The sequence below is a fragment of the Setaria viridis genome, chromosome 6 (genome assembly GCF_005286985.2).
Source record: "Setaria viridis chromosome 6, Setaria_viridis_v4.0, whole genome shotgun sequence".
Taxonomy (NCBI): domain Eukaryota; kingdom Viridiplantae; phylum Streptophyta; class Magnoliopsida; order Poales; family Poaceae; genus Setaria; species Setaria viridis.
In genome coordinates, this window is record NC_048268.2 from 7,470,283 (window position 1) to 7,492,582 (window position 22,300).

General features: G+C 46.6%; 2 protein-coding genes and 1 pseudogene across 2 annotated transcripts; all 3 read left to right on the plus strand.

The window, feature by feature from the left end:
• The first annotated feature begins 332 nt into the window (after positions 1-332).
• Positions 333-8,443, plus strand: LOC117861706 (uncharacterized; annotated as a pseudogene).
• Positions 8,444-10,050: 1,607 nt separating this feature from the next.
• Positions 10,051-13,544, plus strand: LOC117860099 (uncharacterized). Its single transcript, XM_034743321.2, has 2 exons — positions 10,051-12,802; positions 12,899-13,544. The coding sequence occupies exons 1-2, from the start codon at positions 10,051-10,053 to the stop codon at positions 13,258-13,260; spliced, it is 3,114 nt and encodes a 1,037-aa protein (XP_034599212.1). The 3' UTR covers positions 13,261-13,544.
• A 2,229-nt stretch (positions 13,545-15,773) lies between these two features.
• Positions 15,774-20,673, plus strand: LOC117860102 (transcription termination factor MTEF18, mitochondrial). The gene is made up of 2 exons (XM_034743324.2): positions 15,774-15,973; positions 18,574-20,673. The coding sequence occupies exon 2, from the start codon at positions 18,696-18,698 to the stop codon at positions 20,634-20,636; it is 1,941 nt and encodes a 646-aa protein (XP_034599215.1). The 5' UTR covers positions 15,774-15,973; positions 18,574-18,695; the 3' UTR covers positions 20,637-20,673.
• The last annotated feature ends 1,627 nt before the right edge of the window (positions 20,674-22,300 follow it).

Consider the following 22,300-nt stretch of genomic DNA (forward strand, 5'->3'; position numbering starts at 1 on the left):
GTCTTCTCGCCGTCGCCAGCCTGCCTCCTTGTCTAAGTTTTCAACGCAGGTTGAGATGGTAAGAGAGCGTGACAAGCTGATAGCTGCAAACACTCGGAGATGATGGGAAAGGTTGTATCAAGAGTGGAAGAAAAATGACGAGCGCTCTACTGGGTGTCTGGGTCTTCGCCGTGCGATGGAAGCACCAACATTCATCGTGCAGGAGAGGTGCTTGACTTGACGAAGTGGTCCTCAAAACAAACTCAAGCATTAACGAGTTGGAGTCAAAGAGTCGCTGACACTACGGCAAGGAACCAAAACGTCCGTCGAGACCTCGACTTCGAGGTCCGGCCATGGCGCCCGTCGTTCCCCTCTTCTTCTGCGCCATTCTCACCTTCACTGCAGCCGCCGCTGCCTCCGAGGTTGGCGCGCTCCTTGCCTTCAAGCGCGTTCTCACCGTCCCACTCCCACCCGCGGCGGCCGCCTTCTTCGCCACGTGGGACGCTGCGGCAACCTCCCCCTGCGACTTCGCCGGCGTCACGTGCGACCCCGTCGGCCGCGTCATCACGGCCATCTCCATTCAGAGCCAGGGTATCGCCGCAACGTCGGTACCGTTCGCCGACATCTGAGGCGCGCTGCCCGCGCTCACGACGCTGTCCCTGCCGGAGAACTCACTCGCCGGCAGCATCACCAGGGTGACCGCGTGCACGGGGCTGCAGGACCTGACCCTCGCGTTCAACGGCTTCGATGGCGCCGTACCAAATGTCTCGCCGCTGACGAAGCTCCGTACTCTAAACTTCTCCTCGAACAGCTTCGCCGGCGCGTTCCCGTGGGCCTCGCTTGCCGCCGCGCCGGACCTCGCCGTGCTCGCGCTCGGCGACAACCCGTTCTTAGTGAGGACGGACTCCTTTCCGGATGAGGTCACCACAAGCTAACAAACCTCACCGTGTTGTACGTCTCTGCGGCCAACATCGCCGGCATCATCCCGCCGGAGGTCGGCGACCTGGTGAACCTCGTCGACCTCGAGCTCGCCGACAACTACCTCACCGGCGTGATACCGCCGGAGATCACCAAGCTCACCGAGCTGTAGCAGCTTGACCTGCACAACAATTCCCTATCTGGCCATCTCCCCGCGGGATTTGGAAAGCTCACGAAGCTTCAGCACTTTGACGCGTCCATGAACAACCTCGTTGGCAGTCTCTCCGAGCCCCGGCCCTCACGCAGCTCGTGTCATTGCTGCTGTCCTACAATAACTTCTCTGGGAAGGTGCCCCCAGAGTTCGGCAAATTCAAGGAGCTCGTGGAACTTTACTTGTACAGCAACAACCTCATCGGGGAATTGCCACAGAGTCTCGGGAGCTAGGCAAAGTTCAACTTCATCGATGTGTCGGAGAACTCCCTGTCGGGGCCGATCCCGCCGGACATGTGCATGGCTCCATGGTGAGGTTGCTCATGCTGGACAACAATGTAAGTAACCGGTGCTCGTAGTCTAAGAGGAGAAGAGGGTGAATTAGTCAACTTAAAAACTTAACCTATAACATCCACTACTTTGCATGGCTTCATGGTGAGGCTGCTCATGCTGGACAACAATATAAGTAATCGGTGCTTGTAGTCTAAGAGGAGGAGAGGGTGAATTAGTCAACTTAAAAACATAACCTATAGCATCCACTATTGTGCATGTAAGTAAAGAAGACCATTTTATCGTAGAAGTGCATTCTATGGTTGATCTAGTATGAAACCCTCATCCCAAAACAAGTTTTGCAACCTAGAGCCAATCCTAAAAAAGTAAGGTACTACACTAAGAAAGTAAAGGCACCCAAGTTGCAAGTACGAAATGTGGAAATGTAAGAGGTTAGGATGAAGGGAAGCAAACTCTTGACACGATGATTTATCTTGTGGTATCAGTAGGCACTAAGCCACCACTACTCCACATTGTTGAAGCACTCACACAAGAGTATTGCTTCCCAGTCACCAAGTCTCTCCCAAGGCACCCCTTGACTTGCCACAAAGGCTCGGCCACTGAGGCACACGCCAAGTTTTTCGGTCACCTTGATGCCGTTTCCACTAAAGAGCTTCTCCACGAAGTGAAGGGTGTCTCCATGTCCCTCGCACAAGGTCGTCAACGCCGCTCCACACCAAGCCGGAGGGTCAAAAACTTGCCAGCGAGCCACCAAGACTCCAAGGCGCCGGCACACTTCTTGTACAGCGGTAGTTCACTCTAGAACCTGGTCACAAGGTTGGCACACCTTGCACTCACTCCTATCTAGGGCTATCCTAGCACTAATCACTCTCCTAAGCTTGTGCTAAGCCTTTGATGAATCACTTAAGCACTTTTGGTGGCTTGGATGTGTTCTTGATGAGTTTTGGTCTTCAATGCATCCCAAGACACTCCAGCAACTCCAAATGGGCGAGTAGTGGGGGTATAAATAGCCCCAAAGGCTGAAAGAGCCGTTGCTCTAACGGCTAGTTAAAAAGTATATCATCCGATGTTCCGATGGTCTATTTCTAGCCTACATCAGAACATCCGGTACAACTAACCGTTGGCTCCCACGCCCAACTTTTTCACTGACATATCCAAAATTCATCCGACGCTTCATCCGATGCACCCATCGGATCATCCGGTGCTTAAGAGTTTTCTGGCCGAAACCTTCTGTCCGATTTCAAAGTAAATATGCTCTGTCCGATGTTCCTTTTGTGCCTTCCATCGGATCATCCAATGCTGCTTGATTTTCTTCAACTTCCAAACCTGTCCCTCAGAATTTGTCCGACGCTACTAGAAAAGGGATCATCCGATGGTTGACTTTGGCTTGACTTCATTTCAGCGTACCAATTGCTCCGACGCTCATCTGGGGGCCATCAGAACATCCAATGGTGTATTTTCCTGGATTTCTTCATTTCTTCGCTTGTCTTTGGTTGTGGTTGGTTTCTTGGGACCTAGAATACCTTCAAGACGTGTTCTAACCAATTTGTTAGTCCTAATGACCATGTTGTCATTGAATCACCGAACAAATGGCTTATTAAGGCCATGTTCGCTACAATCTCTCTCTTTTTGGTGATTGATGACAACACAATTAAAGCAAGCATAAAATCAACACAATCATCCAACCTTCCCCTTTGAACATCTTCATTTGACTTCCCCTTGATGTACTTCTCCCTTTTTCTTGTATTTCTCCCCCTATGTATGTTCACACATAGGTTCTTGCATTGGCTCTTGCTTGATTCCACATTTCTTCCCCTTTGGAATCAAATCGCTAAAAAGACAATCTCTTCCATTTGTAAGCCTACGAGACCTTGCAAACATAGTTCAAAGAAAAACATTAGTAACCTAGAGAGATAGCTTCATGAAATATGATCCACATATGATGGTACCAATGAAGATACCACTTGTAGACTATTAGGATGGATCAACAGTTCATGAAACTAGCATGATACAAGCTAAGCTCCCCCTATGTGTGTGCACAACAAGATAGTGTGAAAAACAAGTGCACAACTAGATATGCGAGCAAAGGAAGCTTAGAACATATCATGCATGGAGGTAGCTCATAAGATAAATGATTTAACAAGAATACCACTTGGAAGATTAAGCAATGCATACCTCCAGGGAAAAATCTTTTACCTTGATGGCACCACTTGAGATGAGCCACTTGAAAATGATATCACTTGAAGATGACACCACTTGAAAGGGGCTAACAAGAGAAACACATGAGGTACCACAAGGATAAGAAATGTATGAATGCATTTTCTTTGAACTTATATATGAGATGTAAGTTCGCAAGGACATGACTCAATAAGCATGAATGCTCAAATTGCTATAGTCACTCTTATAGAGTTGTTAGTTCACATTGAGAGTGAAATAGCATTCTCTTAGAGTGATGCACCGGATTGTGAATGCGCCATTAAGAGACTACACAAGATAAGCTTGAAAATAAGTTAGTCTCAAAGTCACAAAAGCTCCCCCTAAATGTGTGCATTTAGTGTCTGAATCACCAACCAAGAGTATGCACATTTTTTTTTGACAACAAAAGGGAAGCTAACCCTATAGAATGTGCTCATGTACAAAAGATAATAAATGAAAGAGCATGTATCATGAAAGAACCACACATATCAAACCATGTAGGTTGCTCGTGGGTTAGAGAGATACACAAGCAACCTACCATATAAAAACAACTAAGCATTACAACATATATCATATGAGAACACAATGCAATCCTAGACATGGCAATGGAGCTACAATGATGCTTGAGTTGGGTTCTAACTACCATTACCTTTGGATGGGGGACTTGGGCATATATGTCTAATGTTGTGAGCTTAGCTTCTTAGACTTGAATCTTCATCTTCTTGTGAGCCAAGCCTTCAAATCCCCCGTAGCTGATCATGGGCTTCACATGTCTTTTGGAACCCAAACCATTTGAGACCCTTTCATGTTGGTGATCACTTCCTTGGGCACCCAAATGGGTCGATTCCAACCCCACTCCTTCTTCATCTTCCCAACCTTATGTGCAATCACCTTTCCACTAGTCTTTTTCTTGATGACGTAGGTGTTGCTCTTGGCCTTGTTATTGTGGTTGGGCTTGGTGTAGATGAGGGAGCTCTTGATGGTAAAGTTCATCTTCTTCACTTGAGGGCATTGGTAGGACTTGTGGCCTTCTTCATGACACTTGAAGCAAGTCACGGTTGCTCCCTTCTCAAGCTTCTTCACCATGTGATCACGATTATTTTGAGAAGGTTGGACGTTACTCTTCTTATCTTGAGAAGCTTGTACATTGTCTGCCTTGTCCATGCCCTTCAACTTGGCCAATTTTCCCATGAGCCATTTCACTTCTTGCTTGAGCTCATCATTCTCCTTGGCAATGAGATCATCACATGATTATATAACAATATTCTCAAAGGATTTGTCATTGCAAGATGGTGAGCAAGATTCATGAATTAAGTCAAAGCAAGAAGTTGAAACATCTATCTTAGATATAGGAATTGCACAAAGGATAGATGATTCATCTAGCTCCAAGGAATTCTTAGTTTCAATTCCAATGCTCTCAATTTTAGATTTGAGCTCTTCATGCTCCTTGCTAAGTAAGTTGAACTTGCACAACAAATTTTCATAATTTGTAGCAAGAGTAGCATTAAGGTCATTGAGAGCATTGAGTTCTTTTATTTGCTTAGATTGTTTCTTAATGATTCCTTTTTGCTCATGGATTAGCTCAAGAAGATCATCAATAGAAGGAGAATCGGATTCATCATCACTTACATTGCTTTCTATACCTCGGGCCATAAGGCAAAAATGTGATGATGATGAGGGACCTTGCATGAAGCGAGTGGTGAAGTTCTTGCTTGATTCATCACTTGAGCTACAAGAACTTGATTCTCCACCGCTTATCCATTCACGGACGACGGTGAGTGCTTCTTGCTTGGGCTTCATCTCCTTCTTCTTTTTCTTGTGCTTGATCTTCATGATCTTCACTTGTTGATGATGACGTCCTTCTCTCAAGTGAACATTGTAGCCGTACATGTTGTTCTTTTTCACGTACTTTAAGACCTTCTTGGCATACACATTTACCAAGGATTTGGTTTCTTCATCACTTGAGAAGCTTTTGTCATCATCATCTTCTTCTTCTTCTTCTTCTTCTTCTTCTTCTTCACTTGAGCTTCTCTGAGTTGCCTTCTTCCTCAACTTCTTCTCTTGTTGACTTGAAAGAGCAAGACTTTGAGTTGGAGAAGATGGTTCCTTGGGCTTGTCCTCGAGTTGCACCTTGGGCTTGTCCATTAGCTGGAGCTCAAATGCTATGATCTTGTTTAAGATATGATTTGGAGTTAACTCATCGAGCTTCTTTTCAAAGAGAATTGCCTTCACCAAATCATAATCCGGCTTCCAGAGGCTATGAAGGATCTTGCAATTGAGTTCCGCATTCTTGATGTTCTTCACACCTAAAGCATTGATATCATTCACAAGAACATTCAAGCGTGAGTACATAGCCTCGAGATTCTCATTATCAAGTTGCTTAAAGCTATTTAGCTTATCAATGAGAATATCGTATCTTTCATTAGATACGTCCTTTGATCCCTCATTGTTCTCTTTGATAGTCATTCATAGCTCGTTAGCATTTTCACAAGTAAAAACACGATTGAAAACACTTTCACTAAGTGAGGACAAAATGATGCTCTTGATAATCACATCATATTATTTTTCTTGTTGCCCTTTATTTTTCATGCCCTCACTACTAACTCTCCAAATATTTAGGCCCTTAGCTTGGAGAAATGCTTCCCTGAGAACTTTTCAATGTGGATAGCCTGTGTCATCAAAATGTGGAGCCAAACCTATTGTATCCATCCCTTTCCCTTATCAAGCTAACTCACAAGGTGGTGAAGGCTAACCATTTTTAATGAGCCGATTTCACAATTTGCCAATGAAATTGGCGATTCTTTGTGAAATATGTGAGTCTCGGCTTTGATACCACGTGTAAGGAATTGGTGCTCGTAGCCTAAGAGGGGGAGGGGGTGAATCAGGCAACTTAAAAACTTAACCTATGGCATCCACTATTTTGCATGTAAGTAAACTAGACCATTTTATCCTAGAAGTGCATTGTAGTATGAAACCCTCATCCCAAAACAAGTTTTGCAACCTAGAGCCAATCCTAACAAGGTAAGGTACTACACTAAGAAAGTAAAGGCACCCAAGTTGTAAGTATTAAAATACGGAAACGTAAGAGGTTAGGATGAAGGGAAGTAAACTCTTGACACAATGATTTATCCCGTGGTATCGGTAGTCACTAAGCCACCACTAGTCCACGTTGTTGAAACACTCACATAAGAGTATTGCTTCCCGATCACCAAGTTTGTCCCAAGGCACCCTTTGACTTGCCACAGAGGCTCGGCCACTAAGGCACACGCTAAGTTCCTCGGTCACCTTGATGCCATTTCTACTAAGGAGCTTCTCCATGAAGTGAAGGGGGTCTCCACGTCCCCCGCACAAGGTCATCAATGCTGCTCCACACCAAGCCGGAGGGTCGAAGACTTGCCGGCGAGCCACCAAGGCTCCAAGGTACCGGCACACCTCTTGTACAGCGGTGGTTCACTCTAGAACCTGGTCACAAGGTTGGCACACCTTGCACTCACTCCTCTCTAAGGCTATCCTAGCACTAATCACTCTCCTAACCTTGTGCTAAGCCTTTGATGAATCACTGAAGCACTTTTGGTGGCTTTGGATGTGTTCTTGATGAGTCTTGATTTTCAATGCGTCCCAAGACACTCTAGCAACTCCAAATGGGCAAGTAGTGGGGGTATAAATAGCCTCAAAGGCTGAAAGAGCCGTTGCTCTAACGGCTAGTTAAAAAGTATATCATTGGATGTTCTGATGGTCTATTTCTAGCCTGCATCGGAATATCCGGTGCAACTAGCCATTGGCTCCCCACACCCAACTTTTTCACTGACATATCCAAAATTCATCCGGTGCTGAAGAGCTTTCTAGCCGAAACCTTTTGTCTGATTTCAAAGTAAATATGTTTTGTCCGACGCTCCTTTTGTGCCTTCCATCGGATCATCCGGTGCTGCTTGATTTTCTTCGTCTTCCAAGCCTGTCCCTTAGAATTTGTCTGACGCTACTAGAAAAGGGACCATCGGATCATCCGATGGTTGACTTTAGCTTGACTTCATTTTAGCGTACCAATTGCTCCGACACTCATCTGGGGGCTATCAGAACATCCGATGGTGTGTTTTCCTATATGTCTCCGTTTCTTCGCTTGTCTTTGGTTGTGGTTGCTTCCTTGGGACCTAGAATACCTTCAAGACATGTTCTAACCAATTTGTTAGTTCCAATGACCATGTTATCATTGAATCAGTAAAATCATGAACAAATGGCTTATTAAGGCCATGTTCGCTACAAACAACTTCTCTGGCGAGATATCAGCAACCTTTGCAAGCTACAAGACACTCATGAGGTTCCGCGTCGGCAATAACTCACTCTCCGGCGATGTGCCCGAGGGGCTGTGGGCCCTACCAAATGTCATCGTCTTTGACCTAGCAAAGAACCATTTCAACGGCAGCATCAGCTCTGGCATCGGGAATTCATGGGCATTAAATTTTATGCCACATCAGCAATTTTGCTGGCTTGGTAAGGTCATTTATGAGGAGAGTTTCATTAGATGTGAGAGAAGTTTCATCCCCATAACACTCCGCTGGCACAGTTACCTAGTTCTTAGTCTTGGTAACTGTGCACTGAGACTAGCCTTACCGGTCTTCTACTAGCCGGCAACCGGTTCTCCGGCGCAATACCATCAACAATTGGGAACGCGACTAATATTCACTTGGTAGATATGTCATCTAATGCAATCTCTAGCACGATACCATCTTCGATAGGGAACATAACCTATATTTGGACCATAGACATGTCCTCTAACGAAATCTTCGGCAAGATACCGGAGAGCATCGGGAATTTGGCCTATCTCACAAAGCTTTCCCTTGTAGCGAATTAGATAAACGGCGCTATGCCATAGCTCCTATGTTACCCTGTAGGCCAGGGCACCACGAGACCGGCTAATAACGAGGACATCGCCCTCATCTGTTCCTGTGCTACTTTCGCCTCTCCCAATGACACAACGGCATTAATTAGGGTAAATTGAGAAGGTTGTCGATGGCTCTCTCACAAGAAAATTTTCACACCGTATGTTTGCATCGACCCCCATCTTGGCCGAAACCTCATTCTCAGTTGGGGTCAGTGGTCAAGTTAACGGATCAAGAGAAAAATATCGGGGATGGCCAGTAAGATCGGTACACTGATTTTCGGCTGAAATTTCGACCGAAATTTTTGAAATCGAGCCAAATTTTGACTGAAATTTGAAAGATCAGCCCAAATGCCGGTCGGAAAGTGATCAGTATGTACTGGTATGACTATTTACCGGTGTTCGACGAAATTCAGCCGAAATTATGAACCCTGGTTGGGGTTCTAGCAATCAATGTCCTCGTTTGGAAAATCCTCAAGAGTGGGGTTGGACAGGGACAGAGCTATCAGGATCACTGAGCTTGATTTGGAGTTTGAATTGGACGGTTGGACGGTTTATATATGTATTTCGATCGTCTTGAGTAGGGATCTGCAATGCTAATGCCCAAATTGTAATATAAGACCTCTACAAAATCGGAAGTTCCGGTTTATCAGCCGTGCCAATTTTGGTTATCAAAATATACCCCCTATTTCTTTTTTGGAAAAGCTTGTGTACCAATAAAAATTATCATGACTAAAATTGCCTTAGGAAGATGATGAACACACATCGGCCATGTATTTTCCTAAGGGCGATACAATTCCATCGGCCATAACATTTGTATGTGATGTTGCATTTCATGTTCTCTTGCATGGTGTTTTGTCTGGAAAATACATTTTCAAAATGCGAAAAGATCAAATAGGTTTTGCTCTTTTTTAAAAAAAAAAGTTTTGAATTGAATTTTTTTTAAATCAAGTTTTAGAGCTGGAAAATTTGCACCAAATTTTCATCCCAGTCTCCTTTGTTTCTTTTTCTTCTATCTATTTTCGGCCAAATTCCACGGCCACAGCACAACCAGCTCCCTCTTTCCTTCTCACTTCCTGGAGGACCCACCCGTCAGGGTCATCTTCTAGCTCCAGCACCCTTTTCCCCTCCTCTGTTCTGTGCCCACCGAGCCGAGCTCATTCCACCTCCCATGGCCACCCTCTCCTTTTCTCGTCAGTGCGTCCCAAGTGCGCCACCAGTACCAGCTCGCCTCCCCTCCACTATGGTGTCAATGGTGTCTCCATCTGCAGTGACGCAACATGGCCGTCGACTCGCCACCCAAAAGTCATACAATCCAAATGCCTATCCTTATCCCAAAAGAAAAAAAAAACAGACAGACAAACAAATGCCTATCAAGATGTACTCTTAAGTCCAAGGACAAAGAAAGAGGCCATTCGACATGACTTGGACTGCTACATGTGTTTTGACTGAAAGAGTGTTCTGCTAATTTGGTTAGTTTCCACTTACAAAAGAAAAAAGTGGCGCCACTATTTGTTGTTTTGCTGCTGTGCTGCACCAGCGAGCGAGGACTCTGCATTTGACAGATTGCGCCTCAAAGCATGAGTACTCTGCATGTGCTCGTCCTCGTGCTCCTGCTCCATTCTATGTGCAGTCATGCATCTTCCTCCTTGGAGCAGCAAGTGGCTGGTGGTGATCGAAGAGCCCTGCTGGCAATCAAGCTGGAGCTCTCCGACCCCATGGGCTGGCTGAGCTCGTGGAACAGAACAAGCTCCGATGTCTGCCAGTGGACCGGCGTGACATGCAGCCGCCAGCACCCTGGCAGGGTGGCGTCGCTGGACTTGTCATCGAGACAGCTCTCGGGCATCGTCTCTCCAGCGATCGGCAACCTCACGTTCCTGCGGAAGCTCAACCTGGAATCCAACATGCTGGCCGGCGAGGTGCCACTCACCGTCGGCCGGCTACGCCGCCTGCGTTTCCTTTCTCTGTTCAACAACTCCTTCCGTGGTGAGATCCCTCGAGAAATATGCAACTGCTCCAACCTAGTCCGACTTTCCCTCGGAGTCAACCAAATGGAAGGTGAAATTCCTGCTGGGCTTGGATTGCTGTCTCAGCTTCACATCCTCTACATCCACTACAATAATTTGGTAGGAAGCATCCCACCATCACTTGGTAATCTTACCTTGCTTGAGACTCTTGATGTCCTTGAGAACAGACTGGTAGGGAGCATACCTGCAAGTCTTTCCCATTTAGACCATCTCAGATCCTTTGAGGTGGGTAGAAATAATCTCTCCGGCACAATTCCACCACTGCTCTTCAACAAATCATCGCTTCAATATTTCGGAGTTGCATCGAACAAGCTGCATGGAAGCTTGCCAGCTGATGCAGGCGCCAACCTGCCGACTCTCAGAAAGTTCTTTTTGGGTAACAACCGGCTGTCTGGAACAATTCCTAGTTCACTTGGTAACGCCACCATGGTACAAGTGTTAGGTCTTGCACAGAACAGATTCCAAGGGAGGGTGGCACCTGAGATAGGGAAGCTCTGCCCATTCGAAGTCCAGATGGGTGTAAATCAGCTGCAGGCAGAAGATGAACAGGGTTGGGAGTTCTTCACTCTGTTTACAAACTGCACTCGTCTTCAACTGATAGATCTACCCCTCAACAGGCTAGGAGGCGTGCTTCCTACTTCCATCGCAAATTTTTCGACACAGATCCAATGGCTCAGCATTGCGGCCAATGGCATCTCTGGAGTGGTCCCTTCAGGCCTGGGGAATCTTGTCAACCTTAGCAACCTAGACATGACTGAAAACAACCTGCATGGTGTAATTCCTGAAGATATCGCAAAACTTACAAGTCTGCAAGTATTGTTGGTTGGAGATAACCAATTGTCAGGAAATATACCATCTTCCTTCGGCAACCTCACACAACTTCAAATGTTTTCCTTGTCAAACAATAGGCTTGATGGCCCCATTCCTAGAAGCCTTGGTAACTTGACAAACTTACCTAACCTGGATTTGTCCTCCAATCTGCTCACTGGTTTTATCCCTACTGAGATATTTGGCCTTCCGTTACTGACAGATTACCTATTGCTATCTGATAATTACTTATCCGGAGCTATTCCTCCACAAGTTGGCAGCCTTAAACATATCCAAACTCTCAATCTTTCGAAAAACAATTTTTCCGGAGAAATACCAACTATAATTGGTGATTGTGCATCTCTGGTCTACCTTGGCTTGGCTGACAACTATTTCACAGGTAGGATTCCCAAGTCGCTTGGTAATCTGAGAGGCCTCAACACACTGAACCTCACAAGGAATGCTTTGTCAGGCAGAATACCGCAAGAGTTGGGTAACATCAACGGCTTACAGGAATTATATCTGGCACATAATAATTTTTCCGGAATCATTCCAAAAGTTTTTGAGAACATAAGTACCTTGGTTCAACTAGACCTCTCCTTTAATAATCTTGATGGTGAGGTTCCATCCCACGGGGTGTTTGCTAACATGACTGGATTCTCAATGGTTGGAAATGATGGGCTCTGTGGTGGCATTCGAGAGCTAGAATTGCCTCCATGTCAGGATATGCCTCATAAGAAGCGCCATCACACATTGCTTAGGGTTGTGCTTCCCATTGCTGGTGCTATTATATGCATCTCTCTTCTATTGTTTCTGCTCTTTCTGTTAAAGTGGAAAATAACACCTGAGAAGATGAAAACTGATAACCGTATTGGGTTGACGGACAAGTATCCCAGAGTTTCCTACCTTGAATTGTTTGAAGCTACTGATGGATTTGCACCCGCGAATCTGGTAGGCGCAGGAAAATATGGTTCTGTATATAAAGGAAGTCTGTCTCTTCCGGCAGTCAGAAATGCTGCCGTAGCTGTGAAAGTGTTCACTCTTCAGCAATCTGGTTCTTCAAGAAGTTTCTTGGCAGAATGTGGGGCTCTGAGACGGGTGAAACATCGGAATTTGATCAATATTATTACCTGCTGCTCTAGTGTTGACACTAGAGGCAACGACTTCCAGGCACTAGTATTTGAGTTCATGCCCAACTACAGCCTGGATAGATGGCTGCATCCGCGAACAGATGAGCAGCTGCACAAGTTAAATCTAATCCAACTCTTGAATATTGCAGTTGATGTTGCAGATGCAATAGATTATCTTCACAACAATAGTCGGCCATCAGTCATCCATTGTGATTTGAAGCCCAACAACATCCTCCTTGATAGTGACTGGACTGCTTACGTCGCTGACTTCGGACTCTCAAAACTGATTGGTGAATCTGTGAACATATCTGGCTCATATACTGGAAGCTCCATAGGGATAAGAGGAACCGTTGGGTACGTTGCTCCAGGTAATTGTAATGTCCACCGTACGCAATTCTTAACCAACTTAGTTTGTGCACAAATCAGAACTGAGAATTTAATCATCAACATACTTGTTGTCGCAGAATATGGAGCAGGTGGGCCTGTATCCACTGCCGGTGATGCTTACAGCTTCGGGATTACCCTTCTGGAGATGTTCACAGGGAGAGCACCAACTGACGATATGTTCAGAGAAGGCTTGAGCTTGCACTTGTTTGCTGAGATGGCATTACCTGACAAGTTGACAGAAATAGTGGATACAGTGCTATTAGAGGTGCAACCATGTGAAAACGCTGCAAAGGATGACAAAATACTGGCTTGCTTAGCTTCGGTTGTCAGAGTCGGCATCTCGTGCTCAAAGCAAATCCCGTCAGAAAGAATGAGCATGAAAGATGCAGCCATTGAGCTGCATAGAATCAGATACGTGGTAATGGAGCCCTCTATATAGGATCGGAATTTTGATTCCCCCTAGTGTTCTCCTGGTCCTGCTGTACTTTTCAGGCCGCAACTGAAAACAATAGAAATTTCCTTGAGGAAATGTGGTACAGTGCCTCCACATACATAACGAAAGTCTGAGGCAGCCATACATGATAGAGAAGCATGAATCTGTCAAGCAAAATGGCACCATCAGACTGCATGTATGTATTTATTTGGTACTTAATAAAGCATGCCGTGCAAAATGTAAGTTTCCCCCCCTATTTTATAAACATGCCAAAGCAATGTTGGAGTGCAGTGAAGGAGAGTATATTCATAACGGCTCACAACCACGTTCTATCAGTATTTCAGAACGATTGGTCAGAGTAGGAGCCGGCAGGCATGCTCATGCACATTCCTGAGCATTGGTCCCTCGCAGGCAAAGCAGCGAACACCTTGGGCACAGCCGCCGGCGACATGCCTAACGAGGAAGCAAACGAGCAGAGACGATGATGGTATTGCGGTCAGGCGTGCGTACCTTGCAAAGTAGCCTGTGTGGACGACACGCACGCGTTGCGGCATGGAACCATGGAGGCGAGAGCGTGGCGAAGACGAAGGCGACCGTGGTCCCGGTGTGGGCGCGCCTGGATCACATGGCGTCGCGCCGTCGCCGTCGCCGGCGCACGCGAGCAGGGTGAGACGCCCCTGCGTACGTTCCCGTGGCTGGGAGCGCGAACCACGTCGAGGCCGGTGGATACTGGCAAGAAGAACAGCTGAACAAGGTCAGCGTCGCCGGCGATGTCATGTCGCGCCCGGCGAGCACGAAGCTGCTAGTGACCACGCCACCGGAGGTTCTCGTCGCTCGCGGTCGCGGCAAAACGTGACCAGGACACTGGGTGTGGTCCCAGACTTGAAGACCGGCGGGGCGGCGCTCCGGCGAGCAACAAGCCGACGACAAGGGGGTGGACGGTAAACGAAATGACGACCGGGGGTGGATACCTGACAGCCGTTGGATGTAGCAGTGCGGTCCAGATCGGGCGAGATTTGCATAGGCAGCCCTCTCGCGGGCGCGGGCGCGCGGGAGCTTGGTGTCGCCATGCTAGAGGCCAGACGGCGGGAGCACGATGCCGCGCGGAGGCGCTCTGCGCCGAGGGCCTGCCGGTCGCGCTGCCCGCGCTCGCGGCGTTGTCCCTGCCGTCTCCGTGCGAGGCCTGGGCATTGCCGCCGCGTCGGTCCCGTTCGCCGGCATCTGCGGCGCTGTCCCTGCCCGTGCCCGAGAACGCGCTCGCCGGCGTCATCGGCGAGGTGGCCGCGTGGCGTGCACGGGGCTCCAGGACCTGACGCTCGCGTTCAAACGGCTTCGGTGGCGCCGTGCCAAATGGCCCAAACCTCTCGCCGCCGACGAAGCTCCGTACTCTCAAGAATCTCCTCGAACAGCGCTTTGCCGGCGCGTTCCTGATGACTTCCCGTGGGCATCCCTCGCCGCCGCGCCGATGTGTTCTACGTAGTAGCAATGCACGAGGAAATTTTCACGCGGTGTGTTCGCATCAGTCCCTGTTCTTGATCAGTTGGGGTACTATCAAATATCAATCAAATGTCCTCGTTTGGAAAATCTTCGGAGTTGGGTTGGACAGGGACCGAGCTAAGCTAGCGCCCAAATGCTGTACTGCCTGAAGAGTGAAGATTCCGTGCGTGGCAGCTCATTTCGTGGTAGAGAGACAGACTGCTTTTAGTTGTGAATTTCTAAAAAAAAAAGCACTCGCGAGAAACTGTTCGGCTGAATTTATAAGCCGGCTGAAAAGCTAAAACGATTGATTTGTTATGAGAGAAAAACATTATTCGGTGGCTGATAAAGAAGCGAATAGGCTCAGAGAAACGAGAGCAGGTGCTGCCAGCATTTCCTCGATCGGATTACAAAATTGTAGTAGCTCTTTGCCCTTCGACGTATACGCTTCCGCTCCTTTTCTTCGAAGGGGTGGGTGAAGATGAAGCCCAGCAAATGGAAATGGGAATGGAAGGACGGATGCCGGCTTGGTTGCTTCGTTCCCACGATCGAGGAGACTAACCGTCCGACCTTGACTGAAGTCCAAACGATGCCACGATCTCGGCTTATAAAAATGCCTAAAAATTGTGATGCTTGGCGTGCTCACTCAGGATGTCTATCTTCGTGAGGAGCCCCACGGGCAGGACAATCCGCCTCCGGGTCCAACCATCAGGTACATTGTATAATGTTAAGGAAAAGATTTTGGAACAACACCGCCTTGCCTTTGATGGAGAGCAGCTAGACGACAACCTTACACTAGCTGATTGCGACATCCAGCATGAACAACACCGCCCAGCTATTCGGCATGCGGCCCAGTTCGCTTCAGGGTTGCAGCTGTTGCTGTACAGCCCAGCCGTTCGGCAGGGCCCAAAACAGCAACAAGCCAGCAGGCCAGCCCAACGGCTGCAAGGCCCAGGCTGTTCCGGTCTCCTACCCGTCAGCGCCAGGCCTGCCCCCGTCCTCTCCACTCTCCTCCTCGGTCCGTTCTTCCGCCTCCCGTCTCCCGTCGCCTCCCACCGAAGGCCGATCCGCCGCCCCGCACTCCGCCCGGCCCTGCCGCCCACTCCGCCTCCGGCCGGCCCCTCCTCCGCCGCCGGCCAGCCCCGCCCCGCCGCCCTCCGCCCCGCCGTCGCCGCCCCGCCTCACCAGCGACGGGACCTCGCCGGGCCGGCGTCGACGCACTGCCGCGTCTCCGCCCGCCAACGTGAGTATCCCTCCAATCTCCAATCCTCTCCATTCTCGATCTGCACGTTTGAATGCTGCTAGATTAGGCAGTAAGATCTCGTGTGCCTTCACTTTTGTTATCTACACTATTGTGAACCATTATTCTGCTCTGTAGTATAATTTTGTAGTAGGCAAACAATCCATTGCACCAATTTTACTTACTGCTCATCTTTAGCAAGAGGCAAATTGTTCCAAATCTGAAACTCAAGTGATCACCTCTGAACTTGCATACTACTGGTGTGCTTTTGTCAGCTGCACTGACCAATACCTCTAATTGAAAGGGCTGCATTGTTGGCAATCTCTGCCCATTGTTGCATTGCCTGCTTGCTCTGCCTTGCCCTCGGAAATCAACTGACGCTGATCTATCTGACTGAACTGGACGGTGCACCTTCTAATTGACAACGGCTGCATCATACTCACAGCCGCTACTCTGGACTGCCACAAATGCAGCCATCACCACCACGGGCATTGCTATTTTGCATCTGCACTGCTGCTGCTTTCATCTTGTTAGTGGCTAGTTTTAGTGATATAAACCACTGAATCCACTCAGTAACATTCAGTGGGTGCGAACTGGGAAGTGGCAACTAATCATTGCTATTTGCTTCCTGCTAAAATTAGCTGCCTTTAAATTCTCTCCTCCCTTTTGACAGTAAATATTATTATTATTCTTTTTTTTGCTCATTACTATTTACTTCCTGCATTAAAATATGACAATGTTTTGACTGCCTTTTAAATTTTTAAAACAAACGCGCCAAGACAACTGCTAAGGCAAGTGACATGTTCATTACGTACATCATGGACCAAGAATTTGAAAAGAGGGTATGCCTAGCCAAAAATTCCAATAGAAAATATGGTGTAATCCAATAAATGATTCTCTAACAAAGAATCATGTGTGCACGATAGTTTACAAACTGTGTTCTCATATTTTGATAAAGAAATCAGGGAAGCGTTATCACCAGCATAATTTGAGTAGCAGCAGGAGCATGGAACGAGCGAAATAATAGATCGCATACTGTCAACGATAAACATGAACAAAGCACCCAAACAGCTCCATATTTCCTCGACCAATTTTAATTTAACTAATCAGTAATCCTCTGGTTCATTCAAGCATCACGATGAAGGGTTGAAGCGGGATGGAGATGGAGTAGAGCACCTATCGCGGTGAGGGGATTTGACGACAGGGCAGAGCGTGGGGAGTGGAGAACGGGCGGGCGAAATGGCGGTGGCGCCTGGCAGTCCGCGGCAGATGGAGCGGCGGGCCGGCAGCCAAGTGGGGCGGAGCCTGTGCGCAATGGGAGGAAGCGGGGGCGCGCGGCGGCTGAGGGGTTGAGTTGGGGTGGGGATCTGGGGTTTGGATGCGCGGCGGCAGCAGGGTGTCGAAGCAGCAGCTACTTGGATAGATGGCACCGTTCATTGGGCCGGGTCTACACGGTCACAGATTGGGCTGAGCTCTGTTTCTTTAATTGAATTCTGAGTTCTTCCGATCACTAGAAGAAATTATTTACATTTTCTTGCGAAAAAAATCATCTACATAATTTTGTCATTTCCGTTCGTGACACCACCCATTCTCATGTAAACCTTTTTTAGACGAAGGGTCCAGGCATGGACAGGGCAGATCTGATGGTCCGTTTTCCTTTGTTATAAAAAGAAAAACAGACCATCAGATCTGCCCTGTCCTTTATGCCTGGACCCTTCTTCTAAAAAAGGTTTATGTGAGAATGGGTGGTGTCACGAACGGAAATGAACTCAGAATTCAATTAAAGAAACAGAGCTCAGCCCAATCTGTGACCGTGCAGACCCGGCCCAATGAACGGTGCCATCTATCCAAGCAGCTACTGCTTCGACGCCCTGCCGCCGCCGCGCGCCCCTGCTTCGTCCCATTGCACACAGGCTCCGCCCCACTTGGCTGCCGGCCTGCCGCTCCATCTGCCGCGGACTGCCAGGCGCCACCGCCATTTCACCCGCCCGTTCTCCACTCCCCATGCTCTGCCCTGTCGTCAAATCCCCTCACCGCAATAGGTGCTCTACTCCATCTCCATCCCGCTTCAACCCTTCATCGTGATGCTTGAATGAACCAGAGGATTACTGATTAGTTAAATTAAAATTGGTCGAGGAAATATGGAGCTGTTTGGGTGCTTTGTTCATGTTTATCTTTGACAGTATGCGATCTATTATTTCCCTCGTTCCATGCTCCTGCTGCTGCTACTCAAATTATGCTGGCGATAACGCTTCCTTGATTTCTTTATCAAAATATGAGAACACAGTTTGTAAACTATCGTGCACACATGATTCCTTGATATTGTAATTTTTGCATGACCTGATATATGTTCGTTATAATTTATGCAAGTTTTGAACTCACTTGTCAACTTTAAGGTATTATATGAGACTTTTTAAATGTATTATCATACTTATGGTTACTTTATACTAGTAAAACGATTTCTGGAGAATTTTGTAGTTTGTTAACGAATCATTTATTGGATTACACCATATTTTCGATTGGAAATTTTGGCTAGGCATACCCTCTTTTCAAATTCTTGGTCCACGACGCGGCTTATTTGGTGTTTTGGTTTGTGCGTGCAGACTGGGTGCTGAAGAGGAGAAGCTATAGGCGCTGTTGATGACGGCCATGGAGTAGCATCCCAAAGCTAGCACCTTTGTTTCCGCTCCTGCGCCATTGCCTGCACTTCCTGCTTAGTTTCCCGATGATCCTCTGCAACGCATTGAGGACCGTTCGCAGATTCCGGTGGGTTCCTCGGGTTCAGCTCATTGTGGAGCACAGTGAGCCATACCGAGCGGCACATTTGTGTGCAACTGCTACCCGTTATTGGGATGTTCAAGAATCATCAGCTACCTCAATTTGTGGGTTCACACCAATTGGTCATGAGTATCAGTTGCGGCCTTACTCAGCTGCTCCCGCACGCCGTGGGGAGGAGAAACCCTTGGATGAGGATGAGGATGAGGAGGAGGTGGTGGTCGATAAGGAGCTCAAGCGAATGGAGAGGAGCCGGGTTTTCTGGACTGCACAGCAGACTTTCTTGGAGTACCTCCATTTCACACGGGGGCTGCCCTTTGCCGATGCTGAGCATATAAGCAAGCACTCGCCTGCCTTTGTGAGCAAGCTGCTGGACCAGGTGAAGGATGCTATCAAGGACCCTGTGGAGGGGGGTGAGGAGGTGGTGTTCATGTCAAAGGTGAAGAAGACTGAGGTGAGGGATCAGAGGGCCACTAAGGCATTGGTGCGGCTGTTCCGGTACCACCCTGTCAACGAGTTCGAGCCGTTCTTCGAGAGCATGGGCCTCAAGCCAGGCAAGTATGATTCCTTTCTACCTCGGGATCTTATGTTTCTTGCCGATGATGAGACATTGCTGGAGAACTACCACTTTCTTTGTAATTATGGGTTTGCGCGTACTAAGATAGGGAGGATATACATGGCTGCTGTGGAGTTTTTTAGATCTGGTGACAATGTGCTTCCATCTAAGCTAAGTGCTCTTGAGGATCTAGGGTTCAGTAAAACAACTGTGATAAAACTTGTGACCTCTTGCCCTGTCATATTGGCACGTGACCTAAATGCTGAATTCAAGATCATGCAGTGGCTAGATGATTGTGGCATTAAGAGAGACTGGATCGGTCAATTCTTATCTGTGCAGAAGTCATATGATTGGAAAAAGATGGTTGAAATTCCTCAATTTTTCACTGAATTGGGATTTGATAAGGAGGGTATTGGTAAATTGATCAGCCAAAACCCAGATTTCCTGTTGGATGGTTCTGGAAAGGTACTGTTTAGAGTGGTTACCATCATGCTGAAAGCAGGTTCTGAAAAAAAGGATCTATTTAATCTTTTCCTGGACTTCCCAGATGTACCAGCCAGCGATTTCGCGAGGAACATACAGAGTGTTATACTATTGTTAGCTGATATTGATGTATGTGATGAGGATATTAAGCAGTTTGTAGTAGCAAATGCGTCAATCCTTGGTTCTGCTCGAGTGAAGGCGGCCAACAGCATTCTTACAAATCTCAGTGTGGGAAAGAGGCGTTTGTGGAAGATTATAAAGGAGGATCCACGGCAATTGATGAAATACAAATTAGGGACAAAGCTCAGCCGCCTGCCATCTTGTGACAGGAGTACTGACCAATCATTGGAGGAGAAGGTAAAATTTTTGAAAGGCATAGGATTTGTGGAAGGCTCTGAGGATATGAAGAAGGCACTCAAATCTTTCCGTGGTAAGGGTGATGAACTCCAAGATCGGTTTGACTTTTTGGTTAGGACTGGACTTTCCCCAAAGGATGTAGTGAACATGATCAAGATAGCTCCACATGTTTTGAATCAGAAGATACATGTCCTTGAGTCCAAGATATCTTTCCTTTTAAATGAGACAGCTTATCCCCTAAGTGCTCTAGTTACGTTCCCCTCATTCTTGTCATTCACTGTCGAGAGAACCAAAGTTAGGTTTTTAATGTACAATTGGCTGCAAGAAAGGGGGTTGGTTGCTCCCAATTTTGCGCTAGCCACTTTCCTAGCTTGTTCGGAGAAAGATTTTATTAAGCATTATGTAAGAAAACATGAATTGGGTCCAGAGGTCTTTGAGAAGTTCAAGAGGGAGGTGGCTGAAACCAAAAACATGCATTGTACTTCAGATGATTAGTACGATATTAATTGGTATTTTGAATTAGTTCCCTGAATATTGGCAGTTTTTCCTTTTGTTTTATTTTACTTTTGTCTGTGCCTACAGGTTTGCTTGTTGGTTTGGTGCAGACCAATAGACGCCCTACTTTGTGTAGACCTAACTCTTTCATAAGCTGTCCAATTAGCCCATGTCATTTGACAATATCTGTGCTTTGAAAGGCATTTGATGGCACTACTTCTAGCTGTTAACCCACAAAAATGTTTGCGTGAGGTTCCTCAAGGCTTTGAATTAAATAGTTTGTTAAATTGTTTGGCGCTGAGTCTTATGTCAACATGTTTTCGAGAACAAGGATACTGACATAGGAGATCATAGTTTGGAAAGGTCTGTCAGGAAGGACTTGATCGACAGGGCATTGTTAGCTCAAAAACTTTCAATGAACAAGAAGGATCAGATCTCAATCTACAAAATTGTGCAAATGATCCTTCACGTGTGGATGACTTTCATGTCCAAATTTCTGAGTCTGCCAATGATTACTATCCATTTTTGTGAAATTCTGAGTCCATTTCTGTAATCTATACATTGTCTGTACTGTAATACTTCAAACATGATTAGCTCATTAGCGTATCTCTGAACATTGTTTTTTGAATGATGAATGGGGTCTGTTGTTAATTACACAGTACTGCTTTGTTTGGTGAACTAATTTGCTACATGCTTGCCTTTATTGGCAAGTCAGTTCAGTGATTACGTGTTCATGATAGATCTCCATTCTACATTAGATATGGTGTCCTTTAAAATGCAGTATACGCACTTCAATTTCAAATGCTCTGCTCATATCAGTTTCAGTATATTGTCCTGTTTTCAACAGAGTAGTTTGATAAACTGATGAACGATCAGGTGAAGGCATTTGCTGCTGAGGCATCATTAACATTCTGCCCTCAGAAGCTACTTGTGTCCTAGTTTTTTTCTAAAAAAAAATTAAAGTGAGTATATAGTGGCATGTACTCCCTTCGTTCCGCAAAGACTCTAAAATTTGTCCTCCCATCGTTCCGCAAAGACTCTAACATTTGTCCCACAAAGAGTGTCATTTTACCTCCTAGTAAACCTCACTAATTAAAGCAACACTCACACTAATAAAAAAAGCATATGAAGAAGCGCGTAGAGCCAATCAAATGATCAATTGATGTTATTTTTCTAGTTTCAATGCAGGTGCATTTATTTAGGATCCAGAAGATAGAACAATTTTCAATCACGATTAGTATTAGTTATTAGGTCAGTCTCAGTGCATGGTTTCATCACATTGTTACTAAGACTACCGTGTCATCTTTTCAATGAAATGAAATTGTCACTCTTAGTGTGCAATTTCATCGTGCAGCAATTAATTTTTGTATAGAGTTATGATCAATTGTATCATACGATGAAACTACAACATTCTCAGCGCAAGTTTCATTAGGTTTCATAGAACTAGGTAACTGTGCCAGCTGGGTTTAAATTTCATTGGGTTTCATGGGACTAGGTGACTGTGCCAGCTGGGTTTCAAGGCGTGAAACTTTCCTGTTCTTTCTCCTCATAATTAAGTTGCCAAGTCAACAAAACTGCTGATGTGACATAGGATTTAATGTCCATGAAACTTCACTGAGAATGACCTTAGGGGCAACATAGAACAAAACCTGCGTACAAAGCCT